This window comes from Callithrix jacchus, chromosome 6 (genome assembly GCF_049354715.1).
Source record: "Callithrix jacchus isolate 240 chromosome 6, calJac240_pri, whole genome shotgun sequence".
Lineage (NCBI taxonomy): Eukaryota > Metazoa > Chordata > Mammalia > Primates > Cebidae > Callithrix > Callithrix jacchus.
The window spans coordinates 27,073,578-27,089,830 of record NC_133507.1 but is presented as its reverse complement, the minus strand read 5'-3'; the positions used below and the strand labels follow the sequence as shown (position 1 = coordinate 27,089,830).

The window sequence follows — 16,253 nt, the reverse complement described above, 5'->3', positions numbered from 1 at the left end:
TGTCTGCGTTTCTGACTTAGATTTCCGTGCGGATGGCAGTGCCCTTACTGATGTTTAGGGAGGGTTTGGGGAGGAGTGGGTGGAGCTGCCTTGGAGGTGCATAGTCAGCTGCCGATGGTGTGGCCCTGGGGCTAAGGAGAGGAAGGAGTTGGTACTAGAGGTGTACACCTAGGGTCATTAGCATCCAGAGGTGACTGTCAAAACCTGGGCATAGGTAAAATAGCATAGGTGACCTATACAGTGAGAAGAGAAGATGGCTGAGGCTGGAGCCTCCAGGGAGAAAGGAGAAGAGAGGAGAGAGGAATCGGGGTGCTGTGTCTGAAGCCAGGAAGGGCTTGGGAACGGAGCAGCAAGCAGTGTAAAGCCCAGCAAAGCAGTTGGATCCAACAAAGGAAAAACGTGTTTTGGATTTAGCAGTAAGGAAGTTGGTGACCTTGGCAAATGCCTTTTCCATGGGGTGAGGGAGAGAGCCAAACTGGGGTGACTGTTGGTGACAGAATCCAGCAAAGCAGAGGCGGCAAGTGTAGATGGCTCTGAAGAAAGCCAAGCATTTTGAATTGTATGGATTTCATCACTACGTGAGTTTCCTGCCAAAGAATGTTGGGAATTCCGAGACACAAACAATTTACACAGCCACACTTGTCCTCATTGGGCAGAGCATTTGCAGAAAGTGCTCCCCGAACTGCCTCCTCCCTCTCCCAACCTAAGGCAGAGGCTTACGCAAATGTCTTTCTCTTTCTTAGGCCGGATCTTGGACCTGAAGACTGGGACGGTCAAGAAAGAAGGGCAGCAGTCATCCATGAGGATGTGCATGGGCTCTCGGCGGTCTTTCATCTGCAGGATGAGGTCTGTTTGCGGGAGCGGCGGGCCCTCTCAGTGGTTGGTTTGCTCCCTTTTGTGTCACTGTTAAGAGCCTTGACCAGCTCCGCTGAAGTCACATATGCTGACTTGGGATCACTCCAGTGACTTTGTCTTCTTGACCTCAGCGTGTGGATATACAGGATCCTTGGTCTAGGAAGGATTCCCTCCATCCTCCTGCCATCCCACTTTGTCTAATTTCCTACCATTTTTTGCTCATTCCTAGATTCACACCCCTTTGTCCTCTGTATCATTCTACTTCCCACCCATCTTTAAGACCCTTCTCCATTCCAACCTCTCCAAAATTCCATAATTCTCAACATGTTTTATATTAAGACGGCCTGATTCCACACTTATTCATGTGTTTCTTGTCACAATGCACACGTGTGATTGGTCTTTATGATGTTGTTGATTGATACGTTAGGTGTAAATGTCTGGGTCCCATGAGTAAATTATAGCACCCTGAGAGTGGAGGCTTTGATTTAGACTTCTCTGAGCCTCCCTGACATCTGTCAGAATGTTCTGTATATATTGGGGTTTATACATCATAATTGAAGAAATGCAGGAATGTCTGACTTGGGAGTAATCAGGAGAATTTTGCTGTGTCCTTGAAGAAGAGAGAGCTGGGATCTTGAATTCTCATATCTAGTTCAGCACCCCTGTACTGTCAACCCTGTGTCCCCCGAGGGATGGTTGGCATGAACTGCAAGGGGGGAGGTGCGGGACAGAGAATGGAGACGGTCTGGGCTGTGGAGTTTGTGAGGCAGTGACACGAGGTGATGCCGCTCATTTATTTATTTGGTTATTCAAAAAATTTATGGTAAGGGCCCATCTGTGCCACATGCTCTTCGAGGTGTTGGGGAGTCAGTGTTAGGTAAAGCAACCAAGGCCTAGTGTGGTGGCTCACACCTGTAATCCCAGCACTTTGGGTGTCCGAGGTGGGCACATCACCTGAGGTCAGGAATTCAAGACCACCCTGGCCAACATGGTGAAACCCTGTCTCTACTAAAATTACAAAAATTAGCTGGGCATGGTGGCATGTACCTGTAGTCCCAGCTACTTGGGAGGCTGAGGCAGGAGAATTGCTTGAACCTGGGAAGCAGAGGTTGCAGTGAGCCAAGATCGTGCCACTGCGCTCCAGCCTGGCAACAGAATGAGACTCTGTCTTTAAATAAGTAAATGAATAAATAAAAGTAAAAAAATAATGATGCTGGCAAGAATGTGGAGAAAAAGGAACTCTTCTACACTGTTGGTGGGAGTGTAAGTTAGTCCAGCCATTGTGGAAGACAGTGTGGTGACTCTTCAAAGACCTAAAAAGAGAAATACCATTTGATCCAGCAATCCCATTATTGGGTGTATACCCAAAGGCATATAAATCATTCTATTATACAGGTACATGCATGCATATGTTTATTGCAGCACTATTTATAATAGCAAAGACATGGAATCAACCTAAATGCCCATCAATGATAGACTGGATAAAGAAAATGTGGTACATACACGTCATGGAATACTATACAGTCATAAAAAGAAAATGATAATGTCTTTTGTATGGACATGGATACTGCTGGAAGCCCTTATTCTTAGCAAATTAACACAGGAACAAAAAACCACATACTGCATGTTCTCACTTACAAGTGAAAGCTAAATGATGACAACTCATGAACACATAGAGGGAACAACACACACTGGGGACTTCCAGAGGTAGAGGGTGGAAGGAGGAAGAACATCAGGAAAAATAACTAGAGGGTGGAAGGAGGAAGAACATCAGGAAAAATAACTAACGGGTACTAGGCTTAAAACCTGGATGATGAAATAATCTGTACAACAAAGGCCATGACATAAGTTTACTTTTGTAACATACCTGCACTTGTATCTCTGAACTTAAAATAAAAGTTAAAAAATAAAAGAAGATGCTCATCAGACAACTAGATGGAGAAGATAAGCAGACAGTTGGATGTGTCATTCTGGAATCCAAGAAAGAGGTTGAGGCTGAAGATGTGGACCTGGGGATTGACATCAATAAAATGGTATCTAGGGCCTCAGATCTGAGATGCATGTGAAATCACAGCAGAGGTGGGTGTAGACAGAGAAGACAGAGGATGGGGTGGTAGGGGGGAGAACCAGTAAAGGAGACTGAGAGGAAGCAGAGAGGCAGGTGGGAGGGAAGAAGAGAGGGTGAAGGAAGTTTCTAGATAAAAAGGAGTTATCAATGGCCAAAAGCTACTGATGAGTCCTGAATGTGAGGACCGAGGATCCATCACTGGACCTCAGAGGGAGAAGCAACAGGAGATATGGCACATAGCAACACAACAGAGGCACTCACTAATGTCACCCTCACCTAATCACGTGTTGCAGGAACTGTGACTTGCCACTGGGGCATCTGTTGCGTACTGTAAAGTTCCAAACAATAGGTGCTTTAAAATAAGTATCCGTTTTCCATAATCATAGTAGTCTTTTAAGCAACTACACTTTTTAAGCAAAACCTGTTTGTGTGATGGCTGGTTGGTCTCCCTCAGATCAGCAAGGTCACCTGTGTTGTGGGGAGACCTGCCTCTCCTCCTCTTTGAGCCCTCAGAGCTGGCGGAGACCTTTTGTTCTGTTATCCAAGAAATGGCCCTTCTGGGATGTGAGCCTCACTGTTCTTTCCTCCTGTTGAGGTTGAGCCTCTGGAGTTATTGAAGGCACAGATGGAATCCTCTTCACTGCCTGCCTCAGGTCACAGGCTGGTGCTGGAATGACAGAATGCACGCCTGTCTTTAACTTAGGACCGGTTCCCCAGACTGCCTGCCTCCCCTTCAGCAGCAGGGGCAAGCTGGGCAGCGGGGTCCACTTGCATTGCTGCCTACCTGGAGATGAAATGCCATCAGCTATGGAGTGTAGTCAGTCACAGAAGGTTTGTCTTGCAGTGCTTGGGTGAATAAATGCCTATCCTAGCTTAGTAGACGTTCAGAGGGGCCCTAGCAATACATATTCTTAATTGTACCATCTAAGCAATTCCATTATGAATAAATTGATGGAAAGTGCCATAACATATCATTTCTATTAGCCTATAAAGCCATTATCACTGCCCTGTCAACGAAATTCATGCAGTCCCTTCCCTGCCCTAGTGTCCTTCCAGGGAGCGTGATATTGGTTGCTCTTTGAAGTGCAAAGTGCATACCGCCTGGGTTTACCTGAGAGGTGGGCAGCACTGCCATCTACTAAGAACATAACATTTTCCTCCAAATAAAGTAGCTTAGTTTCAGCAAGGCAGTGGACACAGTCAGCCAGAAAGGGGCAGAGGTCCATGACAGCATCCCTGGGCAGCAGTGTCAGGGGGTGATCCTCCTGTGAAGACCACTAGTGCTGGCAGCTGTCTAAGGTCTCAGAGTATAATTAGACTCCTGTCCCTGCTGTACTGAACATTTAGATATTCAGGATATTGCTTGTGATGTAATCGGGAAATGGAAACGCACATGAAGAAGGGTTATACCAAGCAGCAGTCAGAGCCCCGCCATGGTGCAGGCTTATGCTGAGAGGGAGGCAGGAAAGCTGGTCCCCAAGTGTTCAGTGTAATGTTGCACATCCCCTGCCTCCCATAGAGGGACCCACAGAAAGAGTGATTCTCTACCTGTTCATCTCTCGTCCCCGCTCTCTTCTCTGCCATCAGCAGGCTTCCAGCTGTCCGGTTATCTCTAGTACCAGAACAGTGTATGGGAGGAGAGAGTTTCCACAGCTGTGATGCTAGAAGCCTGAAAAGATGCTACTGTTCATCAACTGGCAACATCTGTTTTGAGTTGATGTCTCTGCTCAGGCCTGAAGGGACATTATTGCTGTCATCACCCTCTTCCCTTCTTTCCTGAAAGCCATGGAGTTCCACCAAAGTGATCTGCAGGACTGAGCGTGGCCAGGTTTCTCCTAGAATCTTTCTGTAGGACTCCAGCTTCTAGCCTGGACCCTGAAACAATTGCAGTGTGTATTGTAAAGTGGGTCACAGTTTCCTTTTTTCAGTGGCAAACAAAATTCAAAGGCATGCAGGTCTGCTTCTGTACTTTTGAAGAAAACTGGCTGCAGGTCTCATCTGAATAAATGTGTGAGCATCAATTAAGGCTCATCTACTTGATTGCATAACCTTGCCTGGGTCTTTGCTCATTCTAATACATTTGTCACATCTTAGGTGTGGAAATGCTCCTTTGGACCACCTTCCTCTAAACAGAATAACTACCATGAGGAAAAGGTTCAGGTCAGTAACTCTTCTAATGTAATTTTGGGACTGTTCTGTTAGATAGTCTAAACACCCTAAGCTAAGCAGCCCAGATGAAAGAAGGGGCTTTGTATGGTGAAGACCAAGAGAACCAGACATCAGGGTGGCAGTGGCAGAGATGAGAGAGAACAGGGAGTTGGGTGGAATTTGTTTTTGATCTTCAGACCATGTGGGAAGAAGGAACACAGGATGGTGGGGGAGCCAAGATTCAAAACCACAAAGGCAGACAAGGAAAGCCAGTAGCTTAGATGCCAAAGGAGTCATCAACATCTTTGCCTCGCCTTCATATGATGAGAACAATTTCGCAAATGTTTTTTTTAGGAATGGCCTTGGCCCTGTGAAAGAAGGAGAAGCTCAATATGCTGTGGTCCACTGCACAGGATACATCAAGGCCTGGCCACCAGCGGGTAAGGAGACCTGCATATAAATTCCAAGGGAACTGGGTGCTGCTCATACCTGACCATGGTGTCCTGTTAGAAATGTATTCTTTTTTTTTTTTTGAGACAAGTTTCGCTCTTGTTACCCAGGCTGGAGTGCAATGGCGTGATCTCGGCTCACCGCAACCTCCGCCTCCTGGGTTCAGGAAATTCTCCTGCCTCAGCCTCCTGAGTAGCTGGGATTACAGGCACGCACCACCATGCCCAGCTAAGTTTTTGTATTTCTAGTAGAGATGGGATTTCACCATGTTGACCAGGATGGTCTCGATCTCTTGACCTCATGATCCACCCGCCTCGGCCTCCCAAAGTAGAAATGTATTCTTATAGGAATAGGTAGGAAAATATTTTTATTTTTCTTGGTAGTTAGAACACAGTGATCTTTGTAAAAATATCCTGCTACTTGAAACAAAGCTTTCTATAAAGAGCTAATTGTACACAGGTGATCGGAGTCTTAGCAACACATGTCTATGTTCTGTCACCCAGAGCATTCTATAAAGTCAGAGTGGCAATATGAAATGATGGTTGTGTTTAAATCATTACAGAAATGTAAACAAAAGCCACCATGACATACAGCATACACTCACTAAGATGGTTAAAATAAAAGAGAGGTAACAACAAGTATTGGTGAGGATGTGGGGCAACTGGGATCCTCATACATTGCTGGTGGGAGTGTAAAATACTAGAGCCACTTGGGAAAACAGTCTGGCAGTTCCTGAAAATATTAAAAACAGAGTAACCATATAATTCAGCAATTTTCACTCCTACGTATATACCCAACAGAATTGAAAATGTCAGTCTAGAAAGAAATCTGTACAGGAATGTTCATAGCAGCATTAGTCGTAATGGTCAAAAAATGGAAACAACTGAAACGTACACCAGGTAATGAATGGACAAATAAAATGTGGTACATTCTTATCATGGAATATTAATCAGGAAAAAAAAGCAATGAAGTATTGATACATGCTATGGACAAACCTTAAAAATATCATGCTAAGTGAACAGAGTCAGACGCAAAAGGCGATTCAGTAATGTCATGGGGCTCCTTGTCCATGGCATGGATGCTCAGGTCCAATGTCTTGTGAACCCATCAGTTTTGAGTACTTGAGAAAACAAATTGTATTAGAAGTTTGTTTGATGAGAGGAAAATAAGAGCAAAAGGAATGTGGGCCACTGGGAGGGAGATTTCTGAGCATAGCCCAGTTCACTGAGCATGCGTGCTGGCCCATGGGTGGTGTGGAGCCAGGCTCTCAGGGGTACAAACACAGACCCATCCTTTAGGGATTGCAGGGATTGGTGGGGAGATCAATGCATGTGCAGGTGACTACAAGGAGTGTGGTCAGGGCAGTCAGCCTTGGGGTGACAGAGGAAGGGTCCCTAGCCTGCCTGGGGTTAGGACAGGCTTCCTGAAGGAAGCCCATAATACTGCAGGGTCTGTACTGACAAATTCTGCCCCATTCCAAGGTGACAATCTCATTCCTCTTGATGCTTTCTTCATTTGAGTTAGTTAATCATTCTCATTTTACCAGGCAAATTGCTCTTCCTGCTTCTGATCTCAAAGTGATCTTTTTTTTACCACTTTATTTGAGTTCCAGGCCCCTGATATTACATGGTAAATGCCTTGATCATGGAAAGACTCACTTTTAGTGTCCTTGTGGATGAGAGTGAGAAAGAGGGCTGAGACTCAAGATGCAGGCAGGTGACTGCATCCAGAGAATCTGCAAAGAGGATTCAGGATAAGCTTTTCTGAAGTTGCGTGGAGTTCTGTGAGTGTGAGTGTGAGTGTGCAGGTAACAGGGCAGTGGGACTGTTACGCATTAAGGCTTCAGCGGTGGCCCTTGAAACTTTGCCGCATGAGAAATGATTGAAGGAGCCAGGGGTATTTATCTTGGAGGAAGTGAGACATGATTTCTGTCTTCAAGTATTTGAGGGGGTGTCATATGAAGGAGGAATTAATCTCACTTAGGATAGTTCCAGAAGGCACTATTTGGATGAAAAAGGGGAGGTTACCAGAAGGCAGGGTTTAACTTAATAGAGAGAAATGAGCAAAGGCAATGAACAGAGTGTTAAAAAATGTATATATAGAGACACTAAACATATGGAAAAAGTTAGCCTCACTATTCACCAGAACTGCAAATTAAAACAATTTGTTACCATTTTCTCTTACCTATCAAAAGGCAGAAAATAGACAAGTCAAAATATGCAATAGTTATAAGGTTTAAAAGAAAGGACACTTTTATGTACTGCTAGTGAGAAAATAGGTTAGTACAAACCTTTTGTAGAATAACCTGGAAGTGTGTATTAAACGTCTTAAAATGTGCACCTCTTAAGATTCAGAAATTATGCTTTTAGAAACTTATTTCAAGGAATTAATTAGAGATGTATGCATGTGTGTTAAAGCATTAATTAGAAGTGTGAAAACCTCAAATTAATCTACATTTCAATGACAAAGAAATGGTTAAAAATAGCATGGGACACCTATATGATAAAATACTGGACGTAATTAAACAGGCATGCTTTTAGAGGATATTTAAGAACAGGGTAAAGTGCTGAGAAGTATTAAAAGGAGTAGCAGGCGATGAAACATGCACTTCATGATCCCAGTTTTATTTTTAAATTATAAACGAATCAAGTGAATCTGTGCGTTGAAAACTTTTACAGAGAATATTAATCACTGTTATCTCTGTATAGTCGATCATTGGCTACTTTTTCTTTTCATTTCTGTATTTTCCAGATTTTTACATGACATTAATAATCAAAGAAAATGTCATTTTTGAGAAATCAATCTAAATTTTCTAAAGAGGCAGTCCAGACAATAGGGTTGAGAATGTCTGCACTTAATTTAGAAGTTGTATATTTTTGTTTGCTTTTAGATTTAGTTGATCACGTTTCTGTCAAGATAGAGGTTCTGGAAGACAACACCATCTCCATGCATGATGATGAGAGCATGCCTGCAGGATACTTAGCTAAGCCACTTTGTTCTGTGGCTGTTTCTTGAATACTAACTACTTTCTTAGCACATAGAACACTATTTTGTGCTTACTGTTTAGATCCCTCAAGAGCAAGAGGCATGCTTTGTTCATCATCTCATTCAAGTGCATAGCTCAGACCTGATGGTTAGTATGTATTTCATGAAAACTGGTGGGATGGACGGACAAAAGGAAGGAAGAAGGAAGGAAGAAACGAAGGAAGGAAGAAACGAAGGAAGGAAGGAAGGAAGGAAGGAAGGAAGGAAGGAAGGAAGGAAGGAAGGAAGGGAGGAAGGAGAGGGGAGGGGAGGGGAGGGGACGGGAGGGAGGGAGGGAGGGAAGGAGGGAGGAGGGAGGGAAAGGAAGGAAGGAAAAGATGGAAGGAGGGAGGGAGGGAGGGAAGGAAGGAAGAAGAGAGGGGGTTAAAAGGGAAGTTTTTTCCTAGACAAAGAAATCACTGACTTTGAGGGATGAGTATAGGAAAGAATTTCTTACCAGGGTTTCCAAACAAGTTTAGAGAGTCTTCTTTCCCGGAAGTCGTTGAGGATAGTGGAGACAATTATCTAGCCTAGATGAGCTAAGTGAAATGAGGTGGTGGCACTCTTACCCTATTATGAGGTCGTGGAATTAGAGCATTGGAGCAGCAACTCACTCAATGATTGGATGACACCTTCTAAGTGCTCACAGGGAACTGCCCTTGCTTGCTCATGAGCTCAAGTTCCCTAATTACCAGCAATAACTTGGTTAAGAAGTATGAAGATTCCTGAGCAGCAAAGTTGCTATGTAGGGACATGGATGAATCTGGAGAACATCATCCTCAGCAAACTGACACAAGAACAGAAAATGAAACACCGCATATTCTCACTCATAGGTGGGTGATGAAAAATGAGAACACATGGACACAGAAAGGGGAGTACTAAACACTGGGGTCTATTGGGGGGAAAAGGGGAGGGCCAGTGGGAGGGGGAGGTGGGGAGGGATAGCCTGGGGAGAAATGCCAAATGTGGGTGAAGGGGAGAAGAAAAGCAAAGCACACTGCCATGTGTGTACCTACGCAACTGTCTTGCATGCTCTGCTCATGTACCCCAAAACCTAAAATCCAATAAAAAAAAAAAATATCTAAAGGCAACCTTGAAAATCCTTAAAGGTGGGCAGCAGAGGTGGACTTTGTGGAGTGAACAAGGGTTATTTGACAAACCACTTGCCACATGTCTGCTTATCCCTGAGAGGGCTAGTTGTACACTGATATTCTTTCTCCTCCCTGCAGACTCCCTGTTAAATGTAAATGCCACGGTGTATTCTGATACATTCCAGAAGCTCGTTCTGTTACACAGTGGCCTTCCCAATTAGCCTCACCACATTTTATACGAAATAGGTTTCATTTTAAATATTTGGAATATGACTAAAAGAAAAGGAAGAGTTCTAAAGACAATCAACTCCCTTGTCTAATGCTTCAATTGTTCGTTCTGTCAGAAATCACTCATGACGGGCTGTGTTTTCCATTTTGTGGGGTGCATTCAAAACCTGAAGATGTGAATTGCCTCCACCCCATTGTTATCACCCCAGCACTTTGCATTTCACAGACTGGCATTCAGCTTTGAGCCAAAAGTCTTTTCTAACAACAAAAGCTTCCTCTCGAGTAATCATCATCTGATCTGCCTGGTTCATCACCTAATAATCCATGGAAAATGCCAGGTTAACTGGCAGTGTGTCTGTACAGGAGAGCCAAGGTGTGACCCAGGGGAGGGGGAGCTTGACCCAGAGCAGATGACCTCCCACCAGGACCATCTGGGTCAGGAAGAGGTTCGGGTGTGGGCTCCCTTGTGTCCTTTCTTAGTGGAGTGGTGAAATGATGCCTGTCCTCACTTTGCTGCTAGACTGCAGTAAGCTTTGGCCACAGCATGCCAGAGGGCTGAGGTTATTTTGGGGTTTTGGCTAGTATCTGCTGTGGTCAAGCCAGTGCTGTCACTTCACCAGACAGCTCAGTTTTGCCATGAGCTCATCTACAAGAACCTTGCACTTCTTGCAGTTTGCTTGTTGAACATTGTGTTTGTTTTCCCTTCACTTGAAAATTTCCAAAAGCTGCTTGTCTGTACTGGGGCCACCAACTCACAAGGCAATGGCTGGATCCCTGCTTCTCCAGCCGCAGCCATCCCACGCTGCTCATGAGGCATGAGTGCATCAGGTCGCTGCCGACTGCTTAGGACCTCACCAGGCATCAAAGCTGTGATAACCTGAGCTGATGAGATTGAGAATGAGGATGGGCAAAGTCTTCGGGCCTCTTTGTTCTTAGCAGGGCAAGGCCGCTCCTTCATTTCGTTCCATAAAGACTTTCTGAGTCCTGGCCACAGGCCAGGCACGTTGCTGGGTGGTGGGGATCCTAGGATGAGACTGACACAGTTCCTGTTCTTAAGGAGCTCACGTCCAGTGGAGGAGACAGGTGGGCCTGCAGGTCATTGCAAAGCCACAGGTCAAGGGTCATAATTAGTTGTATGTACCAAGACTGGCTCTCTCCTTGCTGCACACTGTGGCCAAGCCCCACTGAAAGCGTAGCAGGCAAAGGGAGAGTGACATCTGAGCTGAAACTTAAACACAAACGAGGGATTGGCTAGTTGAGAAAATGCATTACAGGCGTGGGAAATAGCGTGGACGAGGACAAGGGAAATGTAATGATGATTCCAGTTTTCATTTGCAAGTCATCACTATGTGCCTGGTTCAATGAAAAATCACTTCCATGCATTGTGCTATTTAATTTTCACAACAACCCTAATGAGATAGAGTCACTGTTACCATCTCCATTCTACAGATGAGATACCTGAGGATTGGAATAGTGAAGCAATTAGCCCCGTTTGTACGGCTGGTAACTGGTAAGGCTGGATTGGATTGCAAAACCAGGCTTTGTGATGCCCTTACTGTAATCTCCTGCTTTTCCAGAGTGGGAGAGAGGCATTGTGTTGGAAACCACATGTAGTTCACTATGGCTGCTAGGGGAGATGGCTGGGCAGGGAGATAGCATCAGATCTTGAGGAGGGGACTTGTGTGCTAAGCCTGGGAGTTTGTATCCTTCCCTACACTGAAGGTTTTAAATGATTCTTCTGGAAGTTGGATTAAAGGGAGAGGAGGGACAGGAATAGGCCTGAAAGCAAAGGGACCATAAGGAGAATTACTTATGCAATAACCCATGGAGAAGCTGCGAGGCTGGACTAGGGCAGCAGCCATGCAGATGGGCAGGGGTGTGGAGACTTATGAGAGCTGGGAAATGTGTGATGACTGGGATGAAGTAGGCCACGGGCGGGGGTGGCAAGGACCACAGCTGGCGGGTGGGGACGCTGGGATCCAGACTCAGGGAGGCTCACTCCAGAGTCTCAGTGCTTAAGCATTACCCTTGCTGTCTCCTTCACTGTGCCAATGGAGCTGAAAGTCATCTGAGGCTTTGCATCCAGAATTTAGATTTTAGATATTTGATCTTTCTTTCTTTCTTTTTCTTCCCTCCCTTCCTCCCTCTCTCTCTCTTTCTTTCTTTCTCTTTCTTCTTTTTATCTATCAATATCTATCTATCTATCTATATCTATCTATCTACCTGTCCTCTATTAATGTTTGTCTGTCTATCTATCTATCTATCTATCTATCATCTATCTACCTATCTGTCATCTATTGATGTCTATCTATCATCTATCTACCTATCCCTCATCTATTGATGTCTCTCTCTCTCTCTCTCCCCCTACATACTTACCTATTATGGTTTGATTTGTTTGCGTACCTCCTCCGCCTCCCAACTCATGTTGAATTTCGATCCTTATTGTTGGAAGTGGTGTCTAGTGGGAGGTGTTTTGGTCATGGGAGTGGACCTCTCATGAATGGTTGAATACCCTCCCTGGGTAATGAGGGTATCTGTGAGTTCTCACTCACTCTTGTTAGATCCTGGGAGAGCTGGTTGTTAAAAAGAGCCTGGTGTCTCCTCCCTCCCTCACTATGTGATCCCTGCACATGCTGGCTCCCTTCACCTTCCACCAGAGCAGAAGCACCCTGAGACCTTCACCAGGAGCAGATGCTTTTTATACATCCTGCAGAACTGTGAGCCAAATAGAACCCCTTTTCTTTATAGATTACCCATCCTCCGTTATTCCTTTATAGCAACACAAAAAAGGCTAAGACACAAATCTATCTTTCAAGAAACAGGTTTGCCATTTGCAACAAATTCCATGGCCATGTTGCCTGCAATTAGTCAGACACCAAGTTGGCTTCACTGGTTTCATTGCTTACCCCTCGTTTTATCTACACCATGCCCCCTCCATTGTTTTACTCCGTTTATTTGTGCCAGGATGATTTCTAAAATAATTTCTTATAAGACAGGTGAGCAGGTGCTACATTTCATGGATTCTTGTGAGGTTGAGAAGTTCTTCCTGTTGCTCTTGAATTCTTGGTTATAGGGTTTCTTCTTGGTCCCTCCACCTGTTCTTGCCATTGCTGAGATATATTTCTCCCTATTTCAGACTTGAGTCATTTCTATAGTGAGTTTGGGAGGGATGGGTAGTTTACTCAGGTGGTATCAGTTCACTCTGTTGAGCTGAAACCACCCACTGTACTTCAAAGCTTAGCATTGCATAGTGGGGGATCCATTTATTTAGAGTCAGGAGCAGAAACCCTGAAATGAAAAGTACCTACAGATAGCTTAGCTTTGTAGAGAGGTCTGAGACCAGATTTTATGGTTCTTTTCTAGATACCTGTTTTTCTTTTTTTCATTGTATCATTTCTAGGTTGTTTTTTCCTTTTCCTTAGAATTCATAATTTTCGCTCAAGTGAATGTAGTATCGATCTGTTTTCCTTCATTTTAATTGGTGCCAGGTGGGCTGTTTTGGGTTGCAGAATCAAGTCTTTTTCACAATAAGAAAATTCATCAACAGTTTTTCAGAGTTGCTGCTGCTTCTCAGTCGCGCTCTTCACTTTAGGGCGTTCCATACTGATTTCTCGAATCTGCTTTCCCTGCCACTTAGATTTTTGCTCATCGTATTCGTTACTTTATTCTTTGCTCCAAAATCGTGTAGAATTTCTCAATCCAAATCTTCTATTCATGGCTGCTGTTTAACTTTCTTAAAAATTTGGCAAGTGACCGTTTCATCTGAACTCTATCTTTGCTGAATCAAGGTTGTGCCTTTCCTGTAAATATTATGTCCTCTTATGTCACACTGAGTAGTTGAATTTAGACTTTTTCCTCTTTTGTTTTTATTAAAAAAGTCTCCGTTTCTAGTGTAACCATTGGCTCTAATTCTTTAACTCCGTATCTTGTGGTTTTGTCCCTGTCGCTCAGTTTCCAGAGGTCACTACATGGCTGTCCACATTTGAGAGCTGCGAATGGTTCCATCAATGTTCACACAGGTTCCAGAAAGACCTCTCTGGCCCTGACATGGGCAGACGAGGAATGTTTAGCTTTGCTGTAGTTTTACTGTCAGCTGACCAAGGTTCCTTTGTCTGTATGTGAAGACCAAGGCTGAGGGTGGGAAGATGACTAAGTCACAAGTACCCCCCCCCGCCCCCCGCGGCAGCAAGCGCAGGTGTTCTGCCCCATACTGTTTGCTGCTGCTTGCTGGGAGGGAGGGATAAGAGATCTGCTCTCCCTCATGACTTGCCGTGTTCTGTGCTCATCTAAGCCGTGGTGGCTGTAAGCTTGTAGGTTGCTCTTGCTGGAGCCTTTTCCTCATGTGCAGGAAATCCAGGCTTTCTTGACTCTTCTCTCCACCCATCCTTGCCTGAACATTTCAAAGTTTTCTCACCACTGCTGGCTTTCTCTGGTTGCCAGTGCTAATATATATTTCTCCCTATTTCAGACTTGAGTCATTTCTGTTGTAAATTTGGGAGGGACGGGTAGTTCCTCAAGTGGTATCAGTTCAGTCTGTGGAGCCAAAAGCACCTGGTGTACTTCAAAGCTTTGCTTTGCAAAGTGGGGGATCCATTTCTTTAGGGTCACCAGCAGAAACCCTGAAATGCAAAGTACTTACAGATAAGTATTCCCCAAAATATCTTCCAAAATTAATCCCTATAGATACACCATGAGTACAAGAGTTCCAGGGTCAATGCATTTGGGAAACTTTACAGTCTGTATTCTTCTCCTAGAGAATTGTACTCCACCGTTGCATATTAAATTCCCTTAGGCTTCTACAGTGATGAAATCTTTTTATCTTTGTTTAAACTATGTTTCCCAAATGTGTTTGGCTGAAGAAACCTTTTTTGCCCAAAACTTACTAATATTCCTTTGAGAATACTTCGGACTCACGGTATGAACAAGTACCCTTAACTCTGCTCATAGCAGAAGGTGGTTGTTTTTTCCTCCTGAGTTTTGTGGAATGCAAAAATATGTCTCGATTCTCATGTGACAGTGTACGTCCCAGGACAGCCTCCACCCAATGTTGAAAAACTGTGTTTGCACAGGGTTAATGCAATCCTTGGGAAGAAATGAAGAAGCAGTTCTGGCTAATGCTGAGTTTCATCCCAAACAGCAGTTTCCAGTTAAATTTCATTTGTGTGTTGTTTGTATTACTCAGGATTTACTTAGAGCTGGCATGAGGGAAGAGTGTATCCAAGGAGAAGGTAATTTAATGTGGGGCACAATAAGCTTGTGAAACCGATTAGGGAATCATTAAAATCTGTTAAAATAGCTGGAATTATCTTGTTTGTATTAAAAACCACTTTGATAAGTATTGCCATTCCTGCCAGGAAGCTCTCCCTCCCGACATGGCTCCGTCTGGCCTTGGCATCCAGCCTTGGCCATGTGCCCCTCCTCAAAGCAGAGTGTTCTTTTCTCTATTATAACACTAACCACGTGGCATCTTCATTATTTGGTTCTCTGTTTTCCCCACCAGCCGGTGAAATCCTTGAGTAGGAGCTGGGTCTCATTCACTGCAAAACTCCTAGTCTGTAGCAGAGTGTCAGTCACTTACCTGGTGTTTGGACTCATTGAATGCCAGAGCCAAAGAGAACCTGGGGCATGATCAGTCCCGCCCTGCCACTCTTATAGATGGAGAACCTGAAACTCTGTGAGGTTCTGAATCTCAGCCAACCCTAACGTCTCTCAGCTCCCCAGTACTTCCCTTCCCTGCCCTTGACCACAGCCCACACCCCGCAAAGGACTTCTGCAGCAGGGCAGTGCTCAGCCACAGAAGAAGCCAGGTCGGCTGTGGGTGACTCCACCTCTTCTGACTTGTTTGAGAAAGAGGAACAGGACAAGTGGAGACTACTCCTTACTGGGAAGCACGTGGAGCAGGAAGTGGAAGGATGCTGATGGTGGTGAGAAGTGACAGCAGGATAAGGACACAGGGGCTCCTGGCGAGGCCACTGTGATGGATGATGTGTTGGCAAATTTTAAGTCATGGATGAATGGTCGACACCAGCCAGCCCCAGGGTGCCCCAGGCAGAAATATGGTGATGGAAAGTTGGAGTAATGGTGTAGCCCTGAAACTGGCTGGGTGGCAGATGGACTGCAACATGCCCTACGTTTCAGATGCCCATCTTACCCTGCCAGGCATTTTCAGCTTCTAGAAGTGGGACACGGGGGAGAAACCAGCCAATGAACATATCTTGGTTTCTGTGAATTTCTTATAACTGAAAGTTGGAAATAACAAGTTCCACAGTTCAGGCGTGGAAAGGATTCAATGTTCTGGGTTCCTCTGCCTCCCTTAAGAAGTGACCTACTATGCTCCCATGGAACCCCACTGCTCCTGTGCCAGTGAAGATGAGGCCAACTCAGAAGCA

The 16,253-nt window shown here is 44.8% G+C and overlaps 1 protein-coding gene and 1 long non-coding RNA gene across 16 annotated transcripts in view; one reads left to right on the top strand and one right to left on the bottom strand.

Moving 5' to 3' along the window:
• ARNT2 (aryl hydrocarbon receptor nuclear translocator 2) overlaps positions 1-16,253 on the top strand; it is a 186,681-nt gene that overhangs the window by 101,111 nt on the left and 69,317 nt on the right. For all 14 annotated transcript variants that reach the window (XM_017973327.4, XM_078326913.1, XM_008998512.5 and 11 more), the window contains exons 6-8: positions 744-846; positions 5,018-5,083; positions 5,426-5,511. In XM_017973327.4, the coding sequence (XP_017828816.2) occupies positions 744-846; positions 5,018-5,083; positions 5,426-5,511 (255 nt within the window). The remainder of the gene's footprint in view (positions 1-743; positions 847-5,017; positions 5,084-5,425; positions 5,512-16,253) is intronic.
• LOC128932338 (uncharacterized) lies at positions 845-9,093 on the bottom strand. Of its 2 annotated transcripts, XR_013518801.1 has the most exons (4): positions 9,003-9,093; positions 4,472-4,798; positions 3,392-3,590; positions 845-2,168 (listed from the first exon to the last, which is right to left on the bottom strand). It is a non-coding gene; the product is annotated as an uncharacterized LOC128932338 (long non-coding RNA). The 2 variants fall into 2 exon arrangements; XR_008482062.2 differs by lacking the exon at positions 9,003-9,093 and having other exon boundaries at positions 4,472-5,427.